General features: G+C 33.9%; 1 protein-coding gene across 1 annotated transcript; it reads right to left on the bottom strand.

The window, feature by feature from the left end:
* Window positions 1-13,281: 13,281 nt before the first annotated feature.
* Window positions 13,282-15,198, bottom strand: LOC18586208 (ankyrin repeat-containing protein BDA1-like). Its single transcript, XM_018128774.2, has 2 exons — window positions 14,608-15,198; window positions 13,282-13,989 (listed from the first exon to the last, which is right to left on the bottom strand). The coding sequence occupies exons 1-2, from the start codon at window positions 15,196-15,198 to the stop codon at window positions 13,282-13,284; spliced, it is 1,299 nt and encodes a 432-aa protein (XP_017984263.2).
* Window positions 15,199-19,262: the final 4,064 nt, after the last annotated feature.

Below are 19,262 nucleotides of genomic sequence, written 5' to 3'. Positions count from 1 at the left end.
TAGCTTAACTTCTAAGGGTGGAGCTTGAGGGATTGAGGAAGCCTTTAAGCCTTTAGCATGGCGTAGAATCTCTTTACACTATTTAGTTTCAACTTGGCTTTGATCTTGTAAGATATCCATAACTGTTAAACCATTCCAATTGATAAAGTTTTTATCAACTTTACATTCTAATAAGAGTTTCATCATCTGTTCAAAAGAAATAAAAAAAAAACAATTTTAATTGACAAATTGAATACAATGTAAAGAAGTGATGATATAATCATATGAATTAAATACAATGGAAAAAGAAATCTTTTATTACTTCCTTTTCTCATTTATTTGTCTGTGTTTAAATTTTTCAATCAAAAACTCAATTTTGCCCTTTATTTATAAAATATAATCTTATGAATTTAAAATGTGAAAATTTTGAGTTTATTTGATTAAAATGTGAAACAAATTAAGATAAATGAATTGGGACAAAGAAAGTGTATGATATAATCCAAGAAAAGAAAAAAAATATGTGAGATCATGCATGCCTGGGGTTGATTGTGCAACGAGGCCAAGTGTAGTGTTGTATTTCCATCATTGTTCTTCCTGTTTAGGACTTTTATTCCCAAAACTTTGCTATTGTCACAAACAGTCCTCAAAGGCCAATTTGCAATCTTCACTATGACTTCAAGAACATTTAATTTATTGCATTGTACTACAATGTGAAAAGCAGTCTCATTTCGAGTCGTTATATCCTCGATACAATCAAGGCAAACAATCAAAATTGAGCCAAAAGAGGAAGGTTTCCTTGTTTAGTTGCGTAATGCAAAAGACTTTTGCCCTCTTTGCCTTTGACACAAGCAAGACCTTTATCACTTGCAAAGAAATGATATACCATTTCTGTTTGTCCATTTTCTAAGGCAAGGTGAATAGGGCTAAAGTCGTCTTGGTTTAGCATGCTGGCAAATGATGGCTTTAAATTCATCATTTCCATCACAAAATCAACAACCCTAGCATATGCTACTACATGTAAAGGTGTATCAAGAAAAGTCAACTGATCAATACACTTTAAAACACACGGATCTTCCTAGATTAATTCATACAAGATGTTAATGTTTCCTATTTGAGCAACCTCTATCATCCTCCAATCCACTATGCTAGGGATATTAAATTATGCAGCAATATCCTAGCTACTAAAAACTAACGAAATTTGCAAGAAAGGATTAAAATAGTTCAAAGAACAAAGAAATAGAGGATTTGTTGTGTTTCGAGAGAAGTCGAGATATGGTTGCATAATGTAGCCTTTGTTATAGGCAAGGAAAACATGGATGAGCAAAGAGAGAAGACCATAATGATTTTCATTCATCATTAACAATATATACAAGGTATAAGGAAACACATAGTGAACACTTGTTAAATGACAAATTACAAGTGTTAAACATAGTTGATAAATAAGCATGCAAAGTCCCACGTAGTGGTCTTCAATATTGTCAAAGACACTCATTAATGTGCATGTTTTTTGGTGGATTTCCACTTGGCTTTTTGTCCACCAGGGTACATGCGAGCATTAGCTTCAACATTCTCCTTTAATGCTTGCATTAAGGACCTTCAATATGTCCCTATGATGTTAAGATTTTGGCTTGCTCATTAACTTGGCCTTTATATCAGTGAGTTATACTTTAAAAACTGATGCATGAAGGGGTTTGAATGTCAACTGTGCCTTTGCTTGTTGTATGCAAAAAGTCCCCATTGCTAACGTCTTAGATTGAGACTTATTATGTTGATGGCCTATCTTCTTTTTCTCTCTTAACTCATTGGGTCCTTTGGAAGAAAACGAAAAAAAAATGAAACAGTGAGAAAGATATCCAGCAAGAGAAAGAGCGACAGGATCTAAGAGAGGGAGAGTGGGTGACTAGTGGGATTCTTGTAGGCTTCATGAAGGAGGTTGGGAAGGTGAATGATGGAGGAAGGTAGTGGAAGCACGATGGAGATCTGAAAATTTTGATTTCCAGTGATGGAGGAAAAGTGTCTTCATAGCTTTTTGTCAACAATATAAGTGTGAGATTCACATGGAAGGACCTGAAGAATTTCTTTGATCAATTTGGGGTTGTTGTCGATCTATTTATACCAAGGCAGAATGGAAGAAAACCCATAAAGTATGTCTTTATTCGATATCGAACAGAGGAAGAATTGAATCGAATCATCAAGCAAGGACAAATCATTTAACTTAATGGAAGATATCTCATCATTAAAGAAGCAAACATCCTATAAATGAGAGTAAGGTTGAAGTTGTCAACCAAGTTAAAATGGGGAGAGATGAGGCACAAGACAAAAGACAAAAATCATACAAGGATATTGTAGCCAGTAATAGTAAAGTTGAAGCTAGAGTGGGTGATACGATTACCATGGTTGAATGGAATCCAAGCAATAAGGTGAGCAATATTGAGGTGGATATCGACGAGGAGGAAGTAAGTTGGCTCAGGCACAATGCTATGGGTAGGCTTAGAACTGTGTTCTACTATAGCCATGTTCAGAGCATGTTGTTCATGGAAGGAGTTACGGTTTGTGTCAGACCAATGGGGAGTTTAAATGTGTTACTCACTTTTGCTAATGTTGAAATGATGAATATGTTGCTTGATAAGTATTCAAAGATCTTTGAAGTTCACTTTAAGCAAATAAAACCTTACCCGATGGACAAGGATGATCGAAAGTATATCTTGTGGGTGAAAATTGAAGAGTTGCCAGTGTACTTTTGGCACAAAAAAATGTTTAAATCTCTTGGCAATAGTTGAAAGAGATTCGTTAAAATGGATCAGTCAACAAAGAAAAGATTGAGATTGAATGAGGCGATGATCAAAGTTGAGGTTGATAATTTAAAAAATGTGCTATCATACCTGTAGATAGTTGTCAACGACAGATTGATCACGACGAAAGCAACCATCATTGATGTTGAAACGAGTACATTGAACAGCAAATTGCAATGGTGGTTAATGAACCAAAACAGTTCAGTCGCTCTTCGGCTTGAAAAGCAGTGAGAACAACAAAGGGAAGTACAGGTCTGAATCATATGTCAAATCTCTAATTGTTGATGGGGCATACATGGCTAAATGGAGGGTGAAGATTAAAATTGAAAAAAACTGGTTAGTGGGAGTGAATGGACAAGGGACTAGCTTATTGGGAAGACACAACAAAAATAGAGTGGCAAAAGAGGAAGCAAGTCAACAAATTTTAAGGGAAAAAGGAATTTGGGAGGGAATTTCGAATCAAGCCAGAAATAACAAAGGAAGGGAATGTGAGGAAAATAATATTCCAACTAGGAATAGGCGTAGTCAAAAAAGAGAGGAATGTGGGCTATCTTGGAAGGGGAAAGAAGTTTGCATTAGTGGGTCATTTGGATCAGGGGTTGGGTCTAAAAGAAATGGGCAAAAGACTCAAGATGAAAGTTTAAGGAGTTTCAAGGTTAGTAAATGCCTTAGGATTTTACTTTGATGTGATGAAGCTGGGCCAAGCGAGAAAAAAAGAGACACAAATAAGAAAGATGAGGACTTTGTTAGAAGTAGGTCAATTTTCAAGGAACAAAAAAAAGGATACACTTTAGAGGGAGAAGAAGAAATGTTTGGGTCATTTTTAGATGTACGAAAAAGGGGAAGAAAAATGCCAGTCCAGAAGGTTGATGATGAAAAATTTGTTAGGGGGTTAGACCACTTTTTGGAGAAACAAGGTAGTATTCTAAAAGGAAAATTCAAAAATTTGAGGTTTTTCAGATAACATGGTTTTAGTTGACTATGTGAAATCAACAGGAAAGTTAGGTAAAAAGAAGGCAAAAAGGAAAAGGAAAAAGGGTAAGGTGAAGGAAAAAACGAAAACAGTGGAAGACATGCCAAGGAAAGGTGTACTTAAAAAGAAGAAAAAGCTAAAGGCTAGAAAGCTAGTAAGTAAAGTTATACAGGAGGAAGAACCACTAGAGCCACAACAGCAAAGAAGTCAGGGGACAAAAAAAGGGATTATAAGGATGATGAGACATATGAATCAAATACAAAAAGAGTTAGCCTGATGAATGAGTTAAATGTAGTGGAAAGGGATGAAGATGCAGTTAAAACTCGGGTTAGTGAAACAAACAGTGGGTTCATAAATAGAATGATGTGGGAAGAGGCTTTTGTTACTTTGGAAGTGAGTAGTAGCTTAGGATTGGAATTTCAAGCAATGAAGGAGGAAGTTTTTAGAGAAATTACTGAGTACGAAACGGTAAGGTTCTAATAGCGAACGAAAGGCACAAGTATATGATTAAGGTGAGTCAGTGTTTATATATGATTATTCTTTCTTGGAATGTAAACGATTTGGGTAAAAGAGAAAATAGGAGGGCGTTAAGAAGAGTCATTGGTAAATGTAAGCTGAGTTTAGTTTTTATCCAAGAAACTAAGTTTCAAAATCCGTATGATGGATTTTATGAAAAATTGTGGCAAAAAGACAAAGTGATGAGAGGGCTATTAAATCAGAAGGTAGATCAAGATGTTTATTATGCATGTAGCAGAGTAGGTTTTTCCAACTTGATGAGCATAGGGCCCATAAAAATTTCATAATTTTGATTAGAGTAATGAAGGCTTCAAATATGAGATGCAAATATGGCAATGTCTATGCCTCAAATGATGAAGGGGGAAGAAGTCTGGTGTAAGACGAGTTAAAGCAAATTATTAAGAGCTATGATGTCATATGGGTGTTGGGGGGAGATTTTAACGTTGTCGAAAATGAAAATGAGAGAATTGGTAAGGGAGACATTGGGAAAGTGGCTGCGAAATTTGATGAGTTCATTAATGAGGTGGGATTGATGGATCCGCCATTAATTGGTAGCAAATTCACCTGGTGTGGCAACAGAGATGAACTGGCGTTTAGCAGGCTTGATCGTTTCTTAGTAGATGTAGGTTTCTTGGAAGTGGAAAAAGACCTTGTGCAGAAATATTTGCAAGTCTCTATTTCGGATCACAATCTAATTATTTTGAGCCCCAAGAGCTATGGATTGAAGGCCCAAACCGTTCAAATTCCTTCAACCATTGGATGGATGATGACATTTTCCAAAAAGTTGTTAAAAAGTATTGTGCTACAGTAGATGGTGAGAATAAGGAAAGGGTTTCATTATAGAGAAAACTAATGGGACTTAAACCGATGCTTAAAGACTAGTAAAGAAAGGTATTTGGGAACTCTCAAGAAAAAATCAATAAAGTGGAGGTAAAGCTTCAAGAGATTAATCAAAAAAGGCAAAAGGAAAAGGTTGACCCCAATACATGGCAGATTGTTATTGGTAAAAAAGCTAAGTTATGGGAGTTGAATCATGTGGAGGAAAATTAATGGTAGCAAAAATCTAGAACGAAGTGGGTCATAAGGATGATCGAAGCACATGATTTTTTCATACTATGGCCTCAACCAGGACAAGAAGCAATCTGATACAACAACTGACAGTGGGGAATAAAAGAGTGTGTGAATCAAAAGAGATCAAGGTAGTCATTGCAAAGTATTTCACTGACTTCTACAAGAGTATAAAAGTGTTTTCGGTAAAGAAATTCAATTGTCAATTCAACCAACTTAGTAAGGAAGCATCTACCTTATTGGAAAATAATTTTTTAGAAAAAGAGGTATGGGAAACATAAGTAGTTGTGATGGGAACAAATGCTTAGGCCCAATGGCTTTAATCTTTGCTTTTTTAAAAATCAGTGGGTGGTGGTTAAGGACAAGGTTATGGTGGTTTAAAAAAATTTTATGAGACTAATAGGTTGGAGGATGGCATTAATAACTCGTTTATCACACTAATTCCTAAAGTGTCTAAGCCTAGTACTATCAACAAATATAGACCAATAAGTCTAGTTGAGAGTCTTTACAAAATAATGGCAAAGCTCTCGGCAAATAGACTAAGACTAGTGATCAGGGAAGTGGTAGGAGTGAAATAGTTCGCATTTGTTAAAGGCAAACAACTTATGGATTGTGCTTTGATCACTAATAAAGTCATCGATAGTTTAAAAAAAAGAAGGGAGAGGTTTCTACTCAAGGCGGATTTTGAGAAAACTTATGATAATATGGATCGGGGTTTTTTGCAATTCATTATGACAAAAATGGGGTTTAGAGAAATGTGGAGAAAGTGGATGATGGGTTGCATTGGGTCAGTTAGGATTTTAGTTTTGGTGAATGAGGTGCCAACTGAGCCTCTTAGGATGGAAAGAGAGCTTAGACAGGGATGCCCGCTATCTTTTTTCCTCTTCAATATGGTGGTTAAGGCATTTAGTTAATTGATGAATAAAGTGAGAGTCTCAATTTGTGTCAAAGGGTCCCTATTGGCAATAATAGCCTTCTCATTTCTCATCTTCAGTTTACGGATGATACCATGATTTTCTGTAGGCCAAAGCTTGCAAACATCATGAATGTTAAAGGGATTCAAAGGTGCTTCCGATTGATCTTCGAGCTAAAAATCAATTTTCATAAGAATAGTTTGATGGGAATTGGAGTTTATGCATAATTTGTTAAGAGGGGTGCTGATAGTGTTGATTGTAGAATGGGGGAGATGCCTACTATGTACTTGGAGCTACCTCTAGGAGCAAACACTAACTCAACAAAGATTTGAAAGCTGATTATTAAGAAATTTGAGGAAGACTCGCAGGGTGGAAAGCAAGAGTTTTGTCAATTGAGGGAAGGATCACACTTCGTCGTTCAATGCTTACAAGTCTCCCCATTTTCTACATCTCACTTTTTCAAATTTTGAAAAAGATGAAGAATGAGCTTGAGAAATTTGAGAGAAGATTTTTTTGGGGTGGGTGGAGGAGAAACGAAAAGTGCATTATGGTGGGCGAGATAGAGTGTGTAGATATAAGGAAGATGGAGATTTGGAAATCATCGATCTTGAATAAAAAAAATCGGGCATTACTTAACAAGTGGATATGGAGGTACGGGAAGGAAAAAAACAATTTGTGGAAAGAGGTAGTTGTGGAAAAAATATGAAGGAATCCCACTGGTCTCCTGCCCAACACAAACACAAATAAGGAGTTTTCTACCACTTGGAAAAATATTTTGAAACCCTTATATGTTGCTAATGATTTTTCTCGTAAGTGACTTCCAATTTACAAAATGGTGGTTGAGGATCGCAGAAACATCAAATTTTGGATGGATTAATGGACCGAACAGGGGACTCTTAAGGAAAAATACCTTAGGATCTATGCTCTGGCTCAAAACAAGAGTGGAAACATTGATGAGTTCGGCCACTAGACCGAGGACAAATAGGAGTGGCTTTTTGAACTAAGGAGGCAACCGTTTGGTTGGAAGAAAGCTCAATAACAACAGTTCAAGGATACAGTGGAGGCATATCAGCTGTGCAAGCAATTTGAGGATAATCTTGTGTGGAAAGGTTCAACTTTAGGGCAATACTCAGTCAAATCATTATACAAAGAAGTGATGAAAAACGACAGCAGAGAAAAGATGCCATAGGGCGAGATTTTGTCTAATCTGACTCCCCTAAGAATCGAAATGTGTTATTGGCAACTTATGCATGAGAGGTGGCGATCAAGTATGAACTCTTTGGAAAATGACTGATAACTGAAGATGCTGCCATCTATGCCTTGTGTCAAAATGTGCGAGAGACAGTAAAACATCTTTTCATTCATTACCCTATAACATGGAGTGTATGGATGAAATGGTATTGTGAGTGGGGACTGGTAAGGGCTGTCTCTAATAGCCTAAGTAGTTTTTTCATCATGTGGAGCAACCTTAAGGGTAGACAGGGAGATGTTCATGTGTGGAAAATGGCTTTTTATGCTTTATCTTGGTATATTTGGCTGCAACAAAATGATATGGTTTTATGGGGACATAATGAGATGGTAATCAAGTCTATGAGATGAGCAAATTGGAGGTGGCAACTTGGACTAAAGCTAAATGGCCTCATGATTAAAGAGTTGTGATTGATACTTATAGATGCCTTAACATCTAAATAAAAATGGCTAAAGTCAAAACCATAAGACAAGTTGAAAGCTAGAGCAAACCTGCACATGGTCAAATGAAATTCAATGTGGACGAGGCCACCAAAAGGTGCCCAGGAGAAGTTGGGATTTGAGGAGTTTTAAAGGATGATAGAGGAGAGATTAAGATCATTTTTTTGAAAGCAATCGAAGTGGGAGATTCTAACATTGCTGAAATCAGGGTAAGTAGGGAAGCTTTCATTGTTTTTTCAACTTTCAAATAGGCCAAAACTCACACTCTGATCATCGAGAGTGACTCGAAAACATTGTGAAATGGGCTAATAATCTAAGTAGGTCGCCTTGGAGAATGAGGAAGTGGATTCTTCATATTGAAAGGTTGAAAAAAGAAGTTAAGAAATGGGAGGTTAACCATATTTTTAGGGAGATTAATCACCTGGAAGATAACCTTACTAAGGCTAGGGTACTTCATCAAGTTAGCATCTTAAGGGTTTTTGTGTAGGAAGGGTAAGGCAGTGACACGTTTTAAAGGCTATCGTTGGTGGTTTTATTCTATCTTTGCATTACAAAGAGTTTAGGTGATGTTGTCCCTCGCTTTACCTCAAACAGGGTTTTTTGGTTGTTGCTAGCTTAATTCTTGTATTTGGCTATTGCTGGTTGTTGTTTCTAGATAAAGGGTGTGACAAAGCTTTTGCTTATTTTTTGTTATGCTCATGCTCTTTGTTGCTGTGTTCATTAAGGATGATTCTTGCTTCTTGCTAGTCATTTGATTTAGTAGATTTTTGTCTACAAGCTAGTTGGACTTTCCCTTGATGGATGTGTTAGGGGAGTTCATGTCACAATGACACTCTTTTTTTGCATGAACTGTGTTGGTATGTCTATCTTGTGGGCATGGTTCTCAAGTTTGAGGTCTTTTTTGTTTCTATTCTTTCTTAGTTTTTTGTCGAGGTTGTCAGTGTGTAAATGAGTCAGGATGGCTCGATTGTGCAGATTCTCAGTGTTAAAGGGATGTTGTCCTTGGATTCCTATGATTGACTCCTTGATCGAGTTTTTTGAGTAATCAAGAGACAATTTGCTTGGTCAAATGTACAACTTTGGAGGGTAACCTTGTTACCTCTGTTAATGAAATTCTTTACTTTTCAAAAAGAAACAAAACTTCATCAGGTCCTTTTCCTGGTACTATCTCATTATTGACTTTGCCTTTGAATTTTGCAGTCAAGGCATTTTCAAATACCTTCGTCACAGCACTTTGTCATGGAATATTCTCACCCAACAACCTCACTTGATTTGTTATTCGCATTAGCTTTTCTATGCAATCATTTAAAGCTTCATCTTCCTTCATCTTCAAGACCTCAAACTCCCTTAATAGAGGTATCTGATGAAAGAAGGTACTGTTATTTGTCATGGTCAAAAGGTAGGTTGTTGTTTGGAGGATTTTGTAGTGATATTCAAAGATTTGGTCCCTTAAGAACTCAAATGGGGCTCTAATACCATAATGTGCTTTAGGAGAAGTCGAGATATAACTACATAACGCAACCTCTATTATAGGCAAAGAAAATAGGGACGAATAAAGAGAGAATACTACAATGATTTTCATTCATCATTAACAATATATACAAGGCATAAGGAAACACATAGTAAACACTTGTTAAAGAACAGATTACAAGTGTTAAACATGATTGATAGATAAACATGCAAAGTCTCAAGTAGTGCTCTTCAATATTGTCAAAGACACATACTGATGTCTATGTTTTCCAGTGAATTTCCACTTGGCTATGTGTCCATTTGGATACATGCAAGCATTAGCTTCAACATAATCATATAGAAAGGAAACAAAATCAATACATAATTAGCAAACAAGAACAATCTACTCATAATTCTGGAAGAAGCAAGTCAAGCAACTAATCATAAAAAAAAAAAAAAGAAATATGCCTTGCATGGTTAAAGAGCACTTATGTGGCTAAGAACTAAAGTTGATGTACCCTTAGAATAGTTGCCTGCAATGATGAAGTAAAGCACTGAGTGAGATGTGTGACCTCCTTGGTGTACTCAATGAGAAGGGAAGGAATAATAAGAAGTTGATGATTATTTGGAAAATCAAAATTTTCATTTCCATTTATACTATAATGTTCAATAAAAGATTATGCATTATGTCATAATTTATTGGGTAAAATACACTTACCTCTTTACATTTTGATCAAAATTATACAGAATTCCATTAGTTTACAAAATGGACATTCTGCCCTAAGAGTGCAAATATCGTTAACAGAGATTATGAAAAAACTAAAATACCTTTTCTTTTTTTATTAATTGAAAAATTATTACTATATTTTTTAAGAAAATAAAAAAATAGCCAAGAAAGGGAGGGAGGAGAGTACAGATTGGTGCTCCCAAAGGAGGGGAGCGCCAATGTTCCCCAAATGGGGGGCTTTCTTTTTTTTTTAATTAATTAAAAATTAATAAAATTATACAATAGTAATTTTAAAAATTAATCAAGGGTAAAATTATCTTTTTACCCTTATCACGTCATCAAGTTAATAGAAACGCTAACGGTTGACTAACGGTTGAACTTATATGTCAAGTGAAAAATATATTTTTTTAGGACGAAGTGTCAATTTTGAAACTTAATGAACTTCGGTGTAATTTCAATTAAAACTTAGAGAGATAAGAGTATTTTACACTAATTTATTTTGTCTTTCTTTTTTAAATAATTTTTTTAATTTAAAGAATCCTGGATTTCAATTCACTACTTCCAACCAACAACTAAAAGAGTAGTTAAGAGAGGATGGTGGAAATCCAGAATGGTTTCACTTCAGAAAAAAAAAATAGTTGACTCCATCAGGTCGACATATTGATGAGAAGGTTAGAATAATGATAAATTGACATGTAATTGTAAATAATCCAGTAATAATGGAAATGCAGAAGTAATAAGAGGGAGTGGTTAGGGATCTTGATAGGAAAGGAAATCCCCTACACCTTTGGAAGGTCCAAGGAAATTACCAAGTAAGAAAAATTGCCTAATTTGGTGAAACGCGCAAGACTCATCAGTCTACCTCAACCATTACTTGGACGGTCGGTAGACATCTAACTTCTTCCCTCCCTCCTCAAATTCAATGACAATTTCTTTAACTTTACTCGGACATTGCTATGACAATCACAACTTTTGCCATTCATGAAAATAAAAAGAATTAAATATGAAAAATTAATAAAAGACTTACTGATTTAAATAGTTTTTTGTTTCATTGATACTTTTATTTTTATTTTCTATTATTTTTTTATTTTTTACTTTCTATACAAATAATAAAAATATAAATCAAACGAAAATTTAATGAATTTGTTTATAACAGAAACATTTTATCTCCCTGGAGATACACGAGGATTCACATATTTAAAACATTCTTGATATTTGTGTTAATCAAGGGGAAGATCTTGAAGAATATAATATTTATTTGCACTTAAATTTTTATCATTACTTAAAAAATGGAATTAGCAAGTGGAGTTTTAGTATATTTTATGTAAAGGTTTCAAGTAAGCACAATAGGAAAGACTTGAATGCCAGGTGGTGTTTGGTATTTTGTTGAGAATATGATTGCTGGATATGTGATCACTAAGAAGATAACTTTGCAATGTTTGGTATAGTATGGTAAAGTGATGATTGCAAGGAATGTAATTATTAGGAGAATGTAATATAAATTTACAAAATCACCTTTTTGTACAAAAAGATAAAGTTAAATACTTACAATTTTTTTTTTTAAATTATCAGTTTCATTTCATTAAGAAGGAAAGAACGAAAAAGTTATTTCCAACATTGGAAACCTGCACAACCAAAACCACCAGCACCAACATGATAGAATAAACACCCATTTTTTGCACCAAAAAAATCACCCCTGCTTCCCAAAAGATAAAAAAAAAAAAAAAAGGCAACAACAAAGTCCTCAATAAAATCTAGCTTTCCAGGAAGTAGAAAAAAAGACAAAAAAATTCTACATAGATGTGTGCTAAAACATAAACAAAATTCTTAAAAGCAATATGAACACATAGAGAGGTAAACATCCTATTCTCCAACAAAGTCATGCACCACAAAATCACTCTCGCCATCATCAAGAAACCATGCCCAGATAGACATAGATGTAGAAAAAAGATTTAAGTTTCTGTTTCTTTTATAAATATTGATTAAAGTAAAAAAATATAAAATTATTTTTTAAAATGGTGAATAAAAATATAAGAAAAAAAGAAATGAAAACACCAAATAAAAGAAAAAGCAATGAAATCCAAAAGGTGTTGAAAGCTATTGCTGGTTTAATTTCTTCTTACTGATTTACTTTGTTCTGCACCTAGACGCTATATCCTCAGATACTCCTTCCAAGCACACCACAAAGTGCTGTGAGCAAGAAAGGGAAAAACAGAGATGGGTTTGATTGAGAAAAATTAGGTTTAAGTTTCGCCAACACGAAAAGATCAGTATATAAGGAAGTAAACATCCAACATGAAAGTTTCACCATCTAACAAGAGATAGAGAGAGGATCACAAGCCAAATACATCGATATAAGTACCCACCCAAATAAGAGAGGGAAAGAGAGGGAAAGAGAGCTTCAATGAACATTAAGTTTATAATTAGGGTGATAATTGATATTTATGTAAAGGATATACAGTAATGCAAACCATGCTTAGCACAAAGATCATCTAAGCAGCAGCAGAATCACAAAGCTAAGCATCACTCAACTTCACAAAGAAGCAACCCCATAGCATTAGCCATGAAAAAGAAGGGTCACTAGAAACAACAAACTGAAATTACCATGTGGACACCATCCATGTCAATTATTTTTGTCACATGGACATGTCCTTGTGACAAAAAGAAAAATGAAACAAAGGAATTAAAAGATAATTTAAAATTTTTAAAAATATTTTTAATTGCAATGTGGACATATCCACATGGCAAGATAATTGACATGCAATACCATGTGGAGTTCGTTATTTTTAAACAGTTGAGTGATCAAAACAGTAACACTTATAAATGTTAGTGACCAAATCATTATTTTTTAAAATTAAATAACCAATCCATAAAATTAAGTATGATTGCATATATGAATTTTATTTTTGAAGTCTGGAAAACAATCATATTACTATCCAAAATGATTGAAAATCAATAGAGAATAACGTATACAAGGAAATAGTAGGAGCCATCAAGGATGAAGTCAAACAGTTCTTAATTATTAAAATAAAATCCTCAAATACAAGGTCCCCAAAACGAACGAGACAAACAAGGAGAGTGAATTCTCGCTGGTGATCCATTTAATCCATCGCATTGATGCTTGGATTTCTAATCCTTCAACCAAATACTTTCCTGGCATGTATATCTCAACTATTAAGGTGGTGGTATCTCCTTCTGAGTCAAATGTTTCCCAAGTCTTTTTATTTGGTCTATGACTCTCAGCGCTACCGGTAAACTAATAAGGAAACAAAACCAAAGAACAATACGGCCAGATGCTGGAGACATATCATATGTAGAAATCAGAAGGCAAAAATATAATAAAAGTAGCGGCACTAGAAGAAGAGTAGTGATGCCACTGGCAACAATTGCAAGAAGGCCAAGTATTAGGATCATTGCGATGATAAAAGCTATGGTGTTTGGGATGTAGAAGAGAAGAAAAGCAGTTGATCCCATCACTGATTTCCCCACAGTGGAATCGGTGGAAGTGTTATTTGCAGAGTCAGAGCCGGTATCAGCCCCAGAAAAACGAGCAGGGGGAGCGAGAGCGGCCTGGTAAGTTGCTGTTAAAATCAGTACTAATACTACTAGCAATGCATTGCTCCTATCAGCTGACATAGTGATAATATCATGAAACACTTCACCAAATGCGTTTTCAAGAAGTGTGATCTTTGATCCTAACATCACGTGTAAGGATGGACGTCTACGAGTCGCGGAAGCATTCAAGCCTCCAAAATCGCGAAGAATCTCTGAACTGTCTCTGTTGTCAACATTGCTCATGCTTTCTAAGATATCCAGAGCTGTCAAACCCCTTGAATTGGTCTTGTTTATACTAACCTTACATTCTATCAATAGTTTGACCATCTGCATAATAAATATTTATAAAACCAAATTAAATTGACATATAAAACACTATAGCTTTATGAACTAAGCTATATTTGTAGTATAACAATTAACAACTTATAAATGTTTGTATATATCATACAAATTCATCTGTGTGCGGGTTGAGGTCTGGAAGCTTATTTTGTTGACATGTGCATTAGGATCTGCCAATGTTGGATTACCTACTATGTGTATGGAGCATTGGACTATTTATGATAATATGCATTGGGACTGTCTTTTGTTCGGTTTTTTTTTTTTTTTTTTTGGCTGGTGGTTATTTGGAAGGCCTGTGACAGGGGCTGTATGGTATACTGTGTTGGATTCTATTTATTGTTGGGGGGACTTTCGGGGATTATATGCATGATGTAATTTGGGGTTTACTCTTGTGATGCACGTTGATGATGGCAGGTTGTGTTTGTCTCTGATGTATTGCTTTTAAGCCGAGAGGCTTATGCCATAGATGTTATTTATATGATCAATACAGTGTACAAAATGAAATTAATGCAGGGCACTCAATAGGTAGAATTGCTATATTATTAGTACATGATCTGACCTCTACTCAAGATACAACGAAAGAAATTAGGGTATTTAAGATTATACCTGGGGTTGATTCGTGGATGCAGCTATGTGCAACACAGTGTTGCCATCCTTATCCCTGAAATTCAAGAGCTTTTTTTCTGACGATTTACCGTAAAGGTTAGTCCTCTTAAGTGACAGCAGTAAGACTCGAAGAGCTTTTAAGTTATTGTTTTCCGCCGCAATGTGCAAAGCAGTTTCATTTCGGATTGTCACATCTTGAATACATTTAGGACAACGTAGTAGAAATTGAGCCAAAAGACTGAGGTTTCCTTCGCTAGCTACGTAATGCAAAGGAGTTTTTCCTTCCCTCCCTTTAACACGGACAAGGTCTTTATCAATTGCCAATAGACGAAGCACCATCTCTGTCTGCCCTTGTTGCAAAGCCAAGTGAATGGGGCTAAAGCCATCTTGATTCAGCTTTCTTGCAAATGATGGCTTTAAATTCATAATCTCCATTGCAAAATCAATGTGCCCTGCAGCTGAAGCTATGTGTAAAGGAGTGTCAGCAAAAGGCATCTGATCAACACGCTCTAAAATATATGCATCCGTCCGAATTAATGTATACAATTCATCAATATTTCCAGCCCGAGCAGCGCTCTTCAACCTCTTCATTGTGAGATAAATAAAAATGAAAATAATAAAAGGTTTTCGCATATTTGTAGCAGTTAAGAGCAAATGAAACGACTCTGACGAAGGATACAAGGAGAGACGGCTTCCTACTAAAAACATCTATCTTTTAATAAATTGATTCTATTGGAATCTTGTCAGTGATGGGAATAATTCTCCTCGTATACTTCTCGGACGAATCAATTGGAAGATTGATCTTCTCTATTCATATCGATTCCGACCGAACAAATTGTATATACCAAAATGCTATACATTCATGTCTCTAACTTATTGGCTTTACATGCAGATGCCACTAACATCAGGGGCAGGGCCTCCCTAGGTGTCCAAAATTTTCAAATTTTTTTTCATATTATATAAAATTTTTATTTGATAATTAATACAAATGAAGAATAACAAAATGATCTCACATATCTCACTAAACTTTAAAGTTTTTTTTTTGTTTTTTCTTTCAGTTTATATTTATATTTGTTTTTTTTCCTTTTTTATTCTATTTGCTCATATACTTTAACTTTCTATAGATTTTCTTCCCCAAATGTTCAACTTTGTTTTATGTTGATTTTATTTTCTATGATTTTAATCTTTAAAAATTAATAAATTATTAGGTAGTTCTCAAAAATAAGTTGTAGTGTTGCATTGTTACTTAAATTTTTATCAATGTATATTTTTTATTGATCCTAATTATGTAAAAGAAAATTAACTTGGGTATATTTTTTTATGTGCTTTACGTTTTATATTTAGTTAAAAAAATTATCTTAAATATATAGTCTTTAAATAATCGTGATTATACAAGAGAAAATTATTAATCTTGTATATCATATGTAAGTATTTATATTTTACATATTATAATTTTATGTTTAGTATTATAAGTTTAAATAGAAATAAAATAAGAATATTAGATGTCGACTGCATTAAATTTTTTTTTCAGGTTTGATTAAAGTATGAATAAGTTAAAAACAATTGACAGATTCTTCTAAAGAAAATATACAAATTGTCCAAATGATTCTCCTATATTTAAACCACTAAGCCTCAATTCATGAACAACTACAATGTGATTTAAAATGTCTAAAACTCAATCTTAAAGAAATTCATATTTTTCAGTATATAATCAATAATTGATATTTGAATACAGAAAACATAATCAAGCACAACTTTCCGAAAGATTATTGTAAATATTTTTTTTACTTTCATGTTATATAAAATTATTTTCTATTATCAATCTTTATGTTGTTAGTTAAATTTAGCATATTAATTTTTAAAATTTTTAACCCTTGTCTTTTGTCTTTGGCCTTCTCAAAAAAAGTTGGCTAGCTCAGTCTTCAACTAAAAAATAAGTGGCAAACTTAATTAAGAACACAATGGTAGGCAACTACAAAATTGTTAGGCCAAAATGGTTTATCTTGAATTTCTTGTGCATTTGAAACAAGGTAAAAACATGAATGCTAAAAATTCTTCCAATCGTGAAAAAATTATCAGAAGAAGAAAAATCAATTAGAGAAATTAACAAAAAAGGAAGTTATTATAGAACTAGAGAAAGGGAATTGAAGCCCAAACCATTTCTTCTTTAGTATACAATTAACAAATACAAAAATAGACATTAGCTAATGCATTCTTAACATTTTTTTTCAGCAAGATAAGTCAATAATAAAGGCTACCAAGTGTAAAAGAGGGAAACCAAGAAAAGCCTAAATTAATTTTTATTGTCTAATCCATTTCAAAATATGGTATAAAATATATACCACAGATTTTTAACCTTCAACCAATTACTTAGCACACCAACATTTTAGTTCAATGATCGGTGTATGATGCTCTTGTTCAAAGAAAAAAAAATGAAAAACCAATTACTTGGCCTAATATCTCACCCCTTTCATTCTTGCTTATGAAACCATTATCTGAAGTGTTTTCTCGTAGGCACATGACACATTGCACAAAGAGAAAAATGTTAAAGGAGAAAAAAATGAAAGTACATATATAGAGGGGTTGGTGAAATGTAATATGTTGAACTTAGAAGGCAAAAATAGAAAAAAAACAAGGGTACTTGAAGGAGAGTGGTGATACACTAGCAATAATTGAGAGGAGGCCAAGTGTTAGGACTGTCGTCATAAGAAAAGCGATAGTATTCGGAATGACGAAAAGAAGAAAAGAAGTTGAACTCATAATTGATTTTCCAAGATTGGAAGTTGGGTCCTCTATCATTGATTTCCCCAGCTGACAGGCAGCATTGGCGCCGATTGAACCATTAGGTCAACCACCACCACCCTGCCCAAAACCACCAGGTGGACTAAGAGTAGCTTGGTAAGTAGCTGTTAGAATCAAAACTAATCCCACTACCAAAGCATTGCTCTGCTCAACTAAGATTTCAAAAATTTCACTAAAGGCTTCACCAAATACTTTTTCATGAAATGTCAGCTTTGATCTTAGTTTAGCTTCTAAGGGTGGAGCTTGAGGAATTGAGGAAGCCTTTAAGCCTCTAGCACGGCATAGAATCTCTTTACACTCTTTATTGTCAACTTGCCTTTGATCTTGTAAGATATCCATAGCCGTTAAGCCACTCCAATTTATGGAGTTTTTTATCAACTTTACATTCTAATAAGAGTTTCATCATCTATTCAAAAAAAATAAAAAAAACATTTTTTTAAATAAAATGTGAAACAAATTAAAATAAATGAATTGAGACAAAGAAAGTGTATGATATAATCCAAGAAAAGAAAAAGAATATGTGAGATCATGCATGCCTGTGGTTGATTATTCAATGTGGCCAAGTGCAGTGTTGTGTTGTCATCATTGTTCTTCTTGTTTAGGACTTCTATTCCCAAAACTTTGCTATTGTCACGAAAGGTCCTGAAAGGCCACCGTGCAGTCTTTGCTAGGACTTCAAAAGCGTCTAATCTCTTGCTTTGTATTGCAATGTGAAGAGCAGTATCGTTTCGAGTCGTTATATCTTCCATACATTCAGGGCAAACGATCAAAAATTGAGTCAAAAAGTGGAAGGTTTCCATGTTTAGTTGCGTAATGTAAAGGAGTTTAAATATTTTGATATATTTTTTTGAAAAGTGATTTTTTTAACCTCATCACCAAGTTAGCATTTCAAGTCTATAGCTTAAATGCAAAAAACTCTCATGACATAAACGATAGGTGAGGGTGAAAGAACCTGTACAATTTCCAAAATAAACCAGCTACTGAATAAGATTTTGGTAGCATCACTGAACATGGGACCTATTGTGCTTACCCTAACAAAAAAAGAACTAGTTTTCTCGTGCACAAATTCTTGGCAGCCTAAGCAAAAATCTGTGCCACAATATTCTCTAAATACTTCGATGTATTAATATAAGATAGTCCCTCAATTTTATTGAATGTCCACATTTAACTTGCATTGAAATTTAGAAAAATGTTTTTATTTTAGTCCTTTTAATATTGTTTTTTCAATTTAGAACATTGACAAATTACAATTTTAATGTGAAAAACTAAAATAAAATATTTTAAAATTAATGTGAAAAATAAGAGTTATAAGTGTTTATAAAAGGTATAATGCTTTAAAAAATTTCTAAATTATTTAAAAATATATAAATAAATTTTTATTATTCTATTACGTTCAATCAAGTTTTTATATTTTTATTTAATTTGAACCAAATAAACCCTTACAACTAATGGTTGACTAACTATCTTTAATCAAAAAGTCATTTGTTATTTTTATACTTATGGGGCATTGAGGTGGAGGGTGAAAATCTACGTGGTCATATAATTATATCATATCACCATTTAGTATGACATTTTTTTTTTGAAAAGACCATTTACTATGACATGCTAATATGCCAAACAAATATCACTTAATAGAAATTGACAAGTGGTGTTTGACTAACTATTATTAATTTAGTTATAAAAGTCTAGTTGATCTAAAATAAAAGTGTTGAAACTTGACTGAATGAATAAAAAAAGTTTATTTGAATTTAACTAAATAGTTTAGGATTTTTTTAAGTATTATGTTTTTTTAAAAAAAGTGAATATACAATTTAATGTAAAAAAGGAAAGATGAACATACAAGGGAGGGAGTA

The sequence above is a fragment of the Theobroma cacao genome, chromosome 10 (assembly GCF_053813885.1).
Source record: "Theobroma cacao isolate CCN51 chromosome 10, ASM5381388v1, whole genome shotgun sequence".
NCBI classification, from domain to species: Eukaryota; Viridiplantae; Streptophyta; class Magnoliopsida; order Malvales; family Malvaceae; genus Theobroma; species Theobroma cacao.
Note: the sequence above shows the minus strand (reverse complement) of the source record. Positions and strands in the feature narration are given on the sequence as shown.